The sequence below is a fragment of the Palaemon carinicauda genome, chromosome 27, assembly GCF_036898095.1.
Source record: "Palaemon carinicauda isolate YSFRI2023 chromosome 27, ASM3689809v2, whole genome shotgun sequence".
Classification (NCBI taxonomy): Eukaryota; Metazoa; Arthropoda; class Malacostraca; order Decapoda; family Palaemonidae; genus Palaemon; species Palaemon carinicauda.
The window spans coordinates 49,143,226-49,155,725 of record NC_090751.1 but is presented as its reverse complement, the minus strand read 5'-3'; the positions used below and the strand labels follow the sequence as shown (position 1 = coordinate 49,155,725).

The 12,500-nt window shown below is 32.4% G+C and overlaps 1 protein-coding gene across 1 annotated transcript in view; it reads left to right on the top strand.

The window, feature by feature from the left end:
* LOC137620897 (G-protein coupled receptor GRL101-like) overlaps window positions 1-12,500 on the top strand; it is a 154,980-nt gene that overhangs the window by 139,993 nt on the left and 2,487 nt on the right. Inside the window, exons 10-11 of the mRNA XM_068351342.1 lie at window positions 3,687-3,830; window positions 12,425-12,496. Coding sequence (XP_068207443.1) covers window positions 3,687-3,830; window positions 12,425-12,496 — 216 coding nt within the window. The remainder of the gene's footprint in view (window positions 1-3,686; window positions 3,831-12,424; window positions 12,497-12,500) is intronic.

Below are 12,500 nucleotides of genomic sequence, written 5' to 3'. Positions count from 1 at the left end.
ATTTTATTTCTGAATATTTGAAATTTTTATATTTAAGTGCCAAAGGGGTCATATTCCCGTTCCCGAGGGCATAAGCGGCTTATTATTTAAAGGTGAAATTAAATGGGAAACAAAGCAGTCCAGTACCCTTCCCTTCCTCGTCCCTTTGCTCAACTTTGGCGACTCCCTTTTTTCTTTCCTTTTTTAAATTTCTTTCCAAACGGAATGGCAAATTAGAATGGGTCATCTGTAACATGGTTTTCCTTTTTAGGTCAAGGCTCCGCTGAATGATATTATAATTAGTAGAAGGTTCCAGGCCATTTACGGCAAAATCAAGCTTTGATTGCCGCTTATATGGAACTAACGCAAACTATGGCGGTCTGAAGTCTAGATTTGTTGAATGGGTTTGGGTATAATATTCAAATATATCTTTAAATTTCGCTCAGTGAGAGTTTTGAATAGCTCCTTTTTTTAATTGTCATCGGTAATAATATTTGCTAATTTATAAGCACTATTTGATTGACAAAGTTCTATATTATTTATTGAATATCTTTAAATGCTCAAATAAGCTTCCAGTTTCCGCGTGTCTGATTAGGTGTTGTTCTTCAAAGGTTCTTCGCGTCCATTTCAGTCAAAAAGTTCAATTTATGTACAGTACTCAATGAGTGTGATACTGACGAATAGTCACTTGAAATTACCGCTCTCCCCCCATTCTCTCTCTCTCTCTCTCTCTCTCTCTCTCTCTCTCTCTCTCTCATAAATTATAATTTTTTATTTGTAGCCAGTAACAATGAAATTATTATTATTATTATTATTATTATTATTATTATTATTATTATTATTATTATTATTATTATTATTATTATTATTACTTTTTTAATGTGGTTTATGAAGTTTGTAGTTTGGGTGTATGTAGGTCACTTTGATTAACCCCCCTCTATTTTTCTTTTTCCCTGTTATCAAGTGAGGGAATATCCATGTCCCCACAAACAATTGAAAACAGTCGCCTGAGAAGATTAAAGGACGCAGTCTCTCATTATGCTTGAAAATACCTTCTGATTTCGTATTAGAAAAGGTCAGAGGTTTTTTAGGGTCAGGTTCCATCATCTCCTCATTTATTTCTATTGCAGAATGCTTTTGGAAGTGCAAGTGCGTTTTGCCATCATAATAGCATCAAAATGAGATGTTCCTATATTGTTTTATATTATTAACACACACACACACACACACACACACATATATATATATATGTGTGTGTGTGTGTATATATCTATATATGTATGTATGTGTGTATATATATATATATATATATATAGCGTGTGTGCGTATATATATATATATATATATATTATATATATGTATATATATATTTATATATATATATAAATATATATATATATGTGTGTGTGTGTGTGTGTGTGTGTGTAACTAGCTAAGCTACAACCACAGTTGGAAAAGCAAGATGCTATAAGCCCTGGGCTCCAACAAGGAAGAATACTCCGGCGAAAAAAGGAAATGAGATAAATAAACTACGCGAGATGTAATAAAAAATTCAAACTAAGCAGTAAAAACATTAAATTGTTTATAAATAAACTATAAAAGCTTAAAAAAAGGAAGAGAAATAAGATAGAATATGTTCTTCAAGCAAGAGAAATCTACTTCAAGACAGTGGAAGACCATGTTAGAGAGGCTATAAAATATTTTTTTTCAGTACAATGCAGTCACTATTTTCAAGGCATGGCTTGAAAATAGTGCAGTACTCCCTAATCCATTCAATATTTTTAATTTTATGATTATTTCACTCTTCTGCGTAGGTGGCTCTTCAGCAGCTCGTCATCTCCACCTTTACAATATTCTTTATTCAACCCCTATCATTTTTATTGGTTTCTACATTCTGAGAATTAAGGCCCTTCCTTTCTAATGTGTCTTTCATACATCTATCCAGACTTTTTGGGACATTCTCTCTTCATACCTTTCAGCTCTTCTGAACTACACCTTCATAGCCTTACTTGTCCGTTCTTTCCAAATGACAGAACCTCCTTAAGATACTCTACTCTGATCTATATCTTTTCCTATGTTTATATCTTGCCCTTTTGCGTACCTCCTCATATTTCACCTTATCAGTTCTCACTACATAACAGGTGAAGCAATGCAAATAGGGTGTTTGCAAAAGATTGTGTTAAGTGAGAGAGGAAAATGTTTTGTATATTGAATTGAACTGTTTACTTAGTATGGAGGTTTTAAGAAGAAGGGATTAAGTGAAAAATGTAATTATATGCATTTAGTAAAAATAGGTTAGCGAGATGAGAAAAAGGATTAGAGTATTTTAAGGTGGTCTGGTCATGGAGGAGTAATGGACGAATATAGGCTAATGGAGAGATTATCTGAATCCAGAAATCTATATTTTAGGAGGAGAAGAATGGTTAAACAGAGTCTGATAGACTATGTGAAAGACACTAGAAAGTTATGACCTTATATCCTGGAAACGCATGCACGAGTGATACAGGATATGGCACAGAACCAATCTCTGACACGAGAAAGATTTGTGTTTAATTTTAACTCGTTTATTTGTGTGCATGTATGCGTGTGTGTGTGTATATATATATATATATATAATATATGTGTGTGTGTGTGTGTGTGTGCGCGCGCGTGTGTGCCGTATGTATGGAAATTACCTTATATAAGTACAAGAGGTTGTAAAGAGAGTATGATTGGATGGTTGATGACGATTACCTTTAGGCATCCTCACAATTTTAAGTGAGACTTCATCCTGATACTGTAATTATCTAATCATCAGAATTTATACTATTAATCATTTTCATCTCATGGCATATTGTAATCAAGTTTATAATCGTTTCATAATATGGTTACTTTAATTTTTTGGAAATACTCTATTTTTATATAGCAAATTTATTTGGGAACACGTGTGGAAATAGGAAAACTGATATAAAATTATTTGGGGGAAATTTCGTTAACTCTTCATTTCTTCCCCCCCCCCCACCACCTCTCCTACCCTGTTTCTATAAGTCGCAATCACATGAAGCCTTTTTTGGGTTATATTTAGATTGCATCCCGAGTTTGGAAACATTTTAATTAGAGAGTTTGTTTACCAGAATATTAAGGTAAATGGTTTCGGAGATTTGTTTGGGTTTTTAGTTGGGTCTGCCATTTTTACTTCGTATTGCTGATGAATATTTACAAATTGTTGTGTTTTCTGTTATTTAGGCGGAAATATTTTTACCTGAATATTTCGGGAGGATGTTTTGAGGCATTTCTATGAAATATATAGGGTTTTTCAAGATTCTTATTCCTGGGCATTTTCATTTAGGAACACTCAACTTTCAACTTAAAAAAAAAAAAAAAAGAAAAAAAAAAAAAGCAATTCTTTTTTACCTTACTGAAGGAGACCGATTGAATTTTGGCTGGAGTTAGGCCATCATTATTTAGATATATTTTTTTTTTTTGTTAATTAATTATGGCTATGCTAAGGGTAGTTAAATGATGATGCGTTAAATAAATGTTTATACGATATATACCCTTTGGCTATTAATAATTTGATGTTTAATGACAATTATTAATATGATGAAATTTCTTGATTTCAAGATTTACATTTTTTTGTTCCAAATGAAGATGATTATAGAACAGCGGTCATGCTATTTATACTGAAAACTATCAGGAAGATAATTGTGAGTTCTGCTTTCCAACAGAGATTTGTCAAGGAATCATCTTCAGTACCTGAGGAACGGCACCTTCAGCGGTCTCTGGAGACTCAGGATTCTGATCCTCAGTGAAAACAACCTTACCGAACTGACAGAAGGAGCCTTTGCCGGATTACATAACCTGCGAAACTTGTAAGTAAAGACCGGTGCGAGACAGGAAAAGTTTTCCCTTCTTGGGTACACTGTTAGAAAAAACCGTAATTTTGACCGGAAATTCTCCGTAAAAAATATATTGTTCTCAACCGTATTTCAGTAAAATACCGGTGACCGTAATTTTACCTTACTTTGTTGTTATCTTTTACGGGTTGGTGACCATAATATCACTCTCTTACGTCAATATATCCTGGCATAAATGTTGCCAGACATTTACCGTGTTTTTAATACAATGTTTTAACAATGTACCTATGGGAAATGAGTACTTTTAAGGAAATTTTATATTTTTTAATTTTATTTTTCCATGCGCCGAGTGTTAGTTTGAAAGTGTGAATATATTAATTTATAAATATATTGTTATTACTGTATTTATGACGGCACTGAATGAGTTCCGGTCCTAGTGCTTCACCTTTAAACTAAATTTTGTAATCCAATCCAATTCCCTTTAGTGATTACAGTGTGGGATAATACTTTCATTGAGGATGGTTATTGACTCATTTAATTTATTCAATGTTGATTTTTATCATCACAAGGATGTGAAGAATAAGTCAGCCTTTGGGTAACATTCACGTGATTTTATTCGAAATTTTAGCTGCGTCAGTTCTCATTATTATGATGAATGAATATTTAAGAGGTATCCTACGCTTCCTATTAAGTTACGACATTTGAGGAGTCGCATTGTGGTTTCACTTGATCACTAGAATACCAGAAATGTTCGAGGAAATTGATACGCCCTAATTTCCTTTTGAAGTCGTAGTATTTTTTAATAGGATTTGTATTTTATGTTGTAGGTAATTCTGACTTTATTTTGCGATTTTCATATATACTTTTGCTGTATTTTAGCTTTTATTCAGAAATGTTTTGATATTAATAGCAAAAATAGGAAAGTAACTTTTGTCATGAATCATCTTTCAGTCGAGGCCTAATCTTTTTTTCTGTTTTTATTTTATTTCACCTAATGGTAAATTCAATTGTATAACTTCATATTCATTATTTCTTTATTACTTTTAGGAATGTTTGATGCTCAGTCGAAGAGAAATGAGCATAACATCATAAATCTAAAACTGTACAATATGTTATCATAGCTGTTCTCTCTCTCTCTCTCTCTCTCTCTCTCTCTCTCTCTCTCTCCCCCGTGGTGGATAGTGTAGGGGTAGAAGCAGGTGATCGCTTGGGGCCACGGTTGCTATATGGCTTCACACAGTCCTGTTTTCATCAAAGCTTCCTGGATTTCTTAATTAAACAGTTGGCTGGCAGGAAATCCATAACAACACTTTCTCCACAATTTATGTTTATTTTAACCCAGGTTTGACATAATGAACCCAATGAATGCATGAAGGCGTAACTTGCGTATGAGTTTGTTTACGAAAATATCAAATATCGTGTGTGCGTATATATATATATATATATACGTGTATATATATATTATATATATATATATATATATATATACGTGTATATATATATTATATATATATATATATATATATGAGATAAAAGACACCAATTTAATTATGGCTACAGTTTAAGCCTCATTAATTTTAGGGAAATATGATTATTTTTATTTGTAAAAAGATTAGATTATCTTTGGAAGAAAGTTGACTTTCTTTGTCTTCTGGTTGTGTGCGTATCTCCCCTATTTAATAAAGAGCAGGTGTCTGACTGTATTTGTATATGTATTCATATATATATATATGTATATATATTATATATATATATATATATATATATATATCCAGTCACGCTCAGGGGGAAGAGGGAGTAGTTATTACCCTGGTGAGAGGGTATGACTCAAATTGCTGAATTAGGTGATTGTAGTTAGGAAAGGGTTGAATCTGTGTGGGTATGTGTTTGCATATCTAAATATTTATACGTAATTTCTAACGGCTCAAGTACACTAAGATAGGTATATATATATATATATATATATACATATGTATATATTTAAATATACGGTATGTATATATATATATATATATATACATATGTATATATTTAAATATACGGTATGTATATATATATATATATATATATACATATGTATATATTTAAATATACGGTATGTATATATATATATATATATATATGTACATACATACGCACAGCAATCTTAAAACTGCTTAAACGCAGTGAAAATTTTCCAAATGAAAAAGGAGTTAGACAAGGAGACTCCATGTCCACTAAATTATTCACAACATGGGTAGAAGAGTTTTTTAAAGATTTAGATTGGGAAATTTAGGAATTAATATTAATGGGGAATACCTAAACAACTTAAGATGTGCAGATAACATAGTTCTGTTTAGTGAATTATAGGAGGAATTACAAAGTATGATTGAAGATGTGAATAGAGACAGCAGAAATATAGGACTGAAAATTAATAAGAGTAGAACTAAGATGATGTTCAATGAAAATGCAGAGTAACAAATGAGGGTTATGGACAAGCCTCTAGAGACTGTTATGAGTACACTATCTTAATATAGGCAGTAAATTTTCCCCAGAACACGAGACCGAAATTAAAAGGATAAACATGGCATGGAGAGCATTTGGTAAACAAAAATGAGATTGTGGAAAGTAATGTGACTTTCACGTAACAGTAAAATGTTTAATGAGATGGTCGTACCAGTATTAACTTATGCATCAGGAGCTTTGAGCCTTACTAAAGCCTAAGAACATAAGCTAGTTACAACTCAAAGAGCAATAGAAAGAATAATGATGATGATAACACTAAAAGGCAAAAAAAAAAAAAAAAAAAAAAAAAAAAAGCAAAATGGATACGAGATTAAACTAAAGTACATGGGCAGGGTAGATAATATGAATTACTGATAAAAGTGGGACATTAAGAATAACAGAATGGGGCTATAGAGATTGTAAAAGAAGCAGGGGAAGGAAGAGAAACGATGGATTGACGAAGAAGGGAAATTTGGGGGCATAAACTGGCATAAAAGACAATAAATAGACGCAAGTGGAAGGAAATGTCTGAGGCTTTTGTCCTGCAGTGGACTAGTTACGACTGATGATGATAATGAAGACTTATAACCCACTATCATTATTGGTTTGAATAATGTTTGTGTCCTCGAAAACAGTCTTTTAATTGAAATTTGTAAACCATATACTGTGTACCACTCGCTAATACTCCGTAATTAAGGTGAAATATAAATTTTGAAATTTACATCGTTATTTCGTGGAACCCTGTTCATTGCATAGAGGCTTTCTCTCTCTCTCTCTCTCTCTCTCTCTCTCTCTCTCTCTCTCTCTCTTTCCCCCCATGAGTCAAAACATACTGAAAATATTTAACATTCATTCCTCGCTTCATGTTTGATCCGTAATTTCTTGGGCAGTTCATAAAATTAGTTTATAATTTAATAATTGGGACTCCATACAACAATTCTCTTAAATGATACTTATTAGTTTGAAGGCCTTAGTAATATAACTGTTAGAATATTTCCGCTGTGACTTTTAAAAGGACACACTTTGACCCAAAACGGAATGTTGTGTAGAGAATGAATTTTTATGATACAGTAAATTTTTGAAAAGTGATTTTGTTCCGAACTTCCTCTAAAACCTAGATGTAGGTTTGAATTCCACCAGGGAATGTATGTAATTTTTTCTTGAATGGATTGGTTGATATATATATATATATATATATATATATATGTGTGTGTGTGTGTGTGTTACCGTAGATATCCGAAATCTGTTATTATGCATAATTCCTAGCACATTTGCATACCAACGGAGACTTCAGTCAATGTTCATAATCACTGAAAAATTCCCGTAGATTTGCATCATTTCTGAAATCTTATGAATTTTGCGAAATAACGGTTACAAACGTGGTTATCATACAAGATACATCAGAGTCATTGATAGTTTACGTCATCCCTCTAAACATCAAGATGGCCAGGGCATTATAATATTAGATAAGCAATGGAAGAAACAAACATTTATCAAATACGACTGTTACTGCAATTGTTAGAAAATCTACTTTTAAGGGAATAGTTTCCCGAAGTAAAGTTTCCTGAGAGTCAAGTTCATAAAAGATTAGTCTTACCTCTCTATTCAAGTTTTTTGAAGAAAAAAACATCATATTAATTTTGGAAGATATCAGAAAAGTAGCTGTTTTGACGCTTTAAGTTCAAGTCAACTTTTATTAAAGACGTATTATTTTGCAAAATTACCACATTTTCGGAATTATGCAATTTCATTTTGAATTGTACATTTATTTTGCATAATAGTCACGCCAATAATCATTATTTTATCAAAATGACCAGGGTTTTAGGAATTATGCATATTTACTGGAATTCTTCCGTGTCTGTGCATATTAAATAAAGTATCTGTCTGTATGCAAATTTACTAGGGATTATGCATAATAATAAATTTTGCATATACCCTAACATTATATATATATATATATATATATAAATATATATATATATACATATATATATATATATATATATATACATATATATACATACATACATACATACATACATACATACATACATACATACACATATAATGTTACCGTAAATATGCAAAATATATCGATAGATAGATAGATATAGTTTTATGTCTGAAGACCTGTGTAATTTACACATACGTCTTCTGTACTAGAAGCAAAAGGCTTAACAAAAAGCACACGCAGAGAGAGAGAGAGAGAGAGAGAGAGAGAGAGAGAGAGAGGGGGGGGGATATGAGAAAATTGCAATTGCATAAGCTACCTTATTTATAATATTTAGTGAGATTGCAATGAAATGGTTCGTTAATATCGAGGAGCTATTGGTCTTTTGGGAAGGAGGCGAATTGTACCCTGGGAAGAAGGAAAATAAAATTAGTTTCCTTTTCAGGTATTTTTAAGCGGGGACGCACAGCCCTACAGCCTTATGATTTAATATTTGTGTAATAATATGAATGTTGTATGATTATTGCGTTATATCTCGGCTCCTGTGTAATATCACTAGGAATGGAATGATGCAGGAAGAGGGGAAAAGAAAGAGTAAATGTAAGTGCAAGAGGGCTGGATAACAAAATGGGTTGAAAGCGTTTTGTGGAAGTGATGTATCCAGATGAAGCAGTGCCTTTGATTGTGAATGGAAACTGAAGGAAATAACGAAAGAATTTTAAAGTATATGCACAAGAGGAGATCGGAAATTAGATGAGTCCTGTTATGGAGGAAGCAAAAGCTAGGGAAATGGAGAAAGGAATGTTAAATGGAGGAATAAAAATTAGGAGGCGCAGGTTTGGAACGTACTACAGAGGGATTTTTCAGCCAACACTTACTAAGGGAAGCGAAGTGAGGATACTTAGTGCAGAAGAAATCTAGTTGAGTCTATTCATATTAAAAGCTAAATTACTGTATGATGAGGAAGAAAAGAATGGAAAGTAAGTAATGAAGAGATAGAACTAAAGAGGCAATTTTAGGTAAAGAGAAGAATTTAATCTGGTTGTCGTAACTGTACTAGATTTTGGTTCGATTTTGGAAAGAATAAAGGGCTTTAGATTGATGATGAAATTTCATATAGAAATATTGGGATGATGAGGCGAGAGAGAGATCTGGGAAGTATTCGACACTTCTGTCGAATACTTCCCAGGTCTTTCTCTTTAATGTCTATGGAGCGATAGCTATGAATTGTGCGGTGTGTCCAGGGGGTTCGTCAAGCTGCTGGTTAGCCATTTGTGTAGGTGTAGAAATTAGCTTATATTATAGAAATTTCCTACCAACAATGTTCGTCCACGGTTCAGCACTTGAAGTTAGAGAAATAGCTTAAAGTAAAATAGAAATTATTTACTGTATAGGTTCAAATGTGTCCTAGTGACCGAAAAAATAACATCCATGATATAATATTGGGATGAAATTATTTAGAAATCTGATAATTTGGTTAAAAATGGGGAAAGTTCAATGCAAGAAATAGTGAAGAAATTTATTATTATTTTATTTGCGGCAATATATATATATATATATATATATATATATATTATATATATATATATATATATATATATATAAATATATACTATATTATATTATATTTTTATATTCACACAGTATGTAATTGACTCATGAATATAAAAAGGAATTGAAATGAAGTTGACTCTTGGCCGGGGTTTATGTTACATTTATCCATCCACTGGAAGAATTTGGTATCTAATAAGGAATTTCATTATCTAGTAGGACTGGGAGACTTGTGTAGAATCTCTCTCTCTCTCTCTCTCTCTCTCTCTCTCTCTCTCTCTCTCGATATGGTTCGTTAAAACTTACAAATATTGATACCTCCATATCGTTTAAGGATATAGAGTTATCTTCATATTTTCCTAGGTTGTTCCTTAAGAATTTTTCTGTCATAATTTTTCCATTCTAGTTTTTCTCATTTTTATAATTGATTCCGACATAATATTTATGAAGATCAGACGTCATGACCTGACTATTTCGAATGCCATTATTTGATCCGTGCTGCTTTAGTGGAAATTTCTCTTAACTTCCAAACGGAAAATATAAAAGTTGATGACGTCAATTCTTGTCGGTTGACATCATAATTTTCCATCAGTGTTTAACCCCAAGTTATATCTATCTCTTTCATTCTTTTTGTAGTATTCTAAATGGGACTCCTCAAGGCACTATAAGAGTTGGAATACCCAGACCTACATGGCTGAGGACTATGAAGCGTGAAGTAGGAAAGCTCAAGATAGAGACGACTGGCGAAATGTAACTGAGGCCCTTTTCGACAATAGACGTGGGAGGAGATGATGATGATTCTAGATGGAAAAATCCCTCGATATGGCGAATGATAGTCGTTGTCAAATCTGTTAATAGCTCAAACTATTTAATGTTGAAATTTTGACTTTAACGTCAGATTTTCCACAGCTTTATTTAGTCTCTCTCTCTCTCTCTCTCTCTCTCTCTCTCTCTCTCTCTCTCTCTGTTTTTGAGAAACAGGTTTGATAGATAAGATGTAGATTTATATTTATAACAGATTTTTACCTCATGTTTTATATCCTTTATATTATTATGTATTTGATTTTATCCATTTAGCATCAATGTGAATAATAATTTTTCTTCCCAAATTACATCGGCTCAGTTCTTTAAGAGTCGAGTTTGACTCAATCGGCTGGTCAGTCTCCTCCTTTTAATAATAGCAGTTATCTCTCTCTCTCTCTCTCTCTCTCTCTCTCTCTCTCTCTCTCATCGTCACAGACCAACCTCATTATAAACTGCACCTGTCTTTATTTTTTTTATATATATAAACTGACTCCAGCGCAAACTCATTTTTCAAATTCTGTCTCCTTTTATTTTTGCGTACTCAGGCTGTTAAAGTTTAGTGAGTATTTTATTGCTGCTTAGTCCGGCTGTCACAAAAACGTCTTTAAAGTTTCCCTTTTAAACTTCTTTTTTATAGTCGTCTTGGTGTAACTTAAATTTACTCGGTATAATTTCGTCGTGTCTAGGAGAAGGAAAACTTAATTTTTATATCTTTGCAAAAAAGGAATTATTCTATATTTTTTCCCTAATTAATTTAGATGGAAAATATTTTTTCTTTATTTTTGATCTTTTTATAAATGAAATGACTTCATTCTGTTTCCAATTTCCATACTAACGTATACTTTTAATTCTATGAAATATCAAATCTGTTCTATATGGTGTATTGTGCTGTCTTGTTTATAATTAAAATAATTAAGTCCAATATGGATAACCTGGGAACTGACAGTTTTTTAACTCCATTTTGCGTACTTAGACGATTTTTTCTTTAACATTTCCACATTCTATGTAAATTTCCACTCTTTTCAGTTAATATATCACAATTCTTCCTTTCTTTGTTCTTTATTTTGAGTAAATACTCAAAAAATGTTTCTTGAGTAAATACTCAAAAAATGTTTCTTGAGTTTGCTTACTTCATATCGGAAGTTGAAAACACAATTTTGATGTCATCTGTATATGTTTTCCCCATATGGAACATTAACATGCCATATGGCCTCTTTTCCATGAAAGTTAAGTTCTCTCTCTCTCTCTCTCTCTCTCTCTCTCTCTCTCTCTCTCCATGAAAGTTAAGTTTCTCTCTCTCTCTCTCTCTCTCTCTCTCTCTCTCTCTCTCATTCGCGGGTGATGTAACTGATTTTGATGGTTTTTTCTTCAAAATATGGTGTGATTTCTTTTCCTGTAAATATGGTCTGATTTCCTTTGCAAAGTAGGCAATGGTCTGGATGGCTTAGCAGGCCCAAGTGCCGTGCTATTTAGCCCAAATTTATACATTCAACCCAATGTATGTTATGAATGGCTTTTTAAGCCGGAATCTATTCTGGTTGTGGTAACTGTACTAGATAGGAAGTGTGAACGAAAAAAAAAAGAAACACTAACCTTCTCTTGAAATGTTTTCATGTCGAGGAAAATTATATATATATATATTTTTTTTTCTTTTCAGTGAAATTAAAGTAAATGTATTTAGTGAAAATTTACGCATCTCTCAGACGATTTTAAGATAAAATCTAAACTTTATTTATAAGAATGAGCATAAATAGCTGAGATTAACCGTAGATTGTATTTGAAGCCTTAGATAATTAATTTTTAATCAAATGTTTTCCAGACAGCTGGACGGAAACCAGATTGCCTACATTGGACTAGTTGCCTTCTACGGTCTGACCGCGTTGCCTACACTGTGA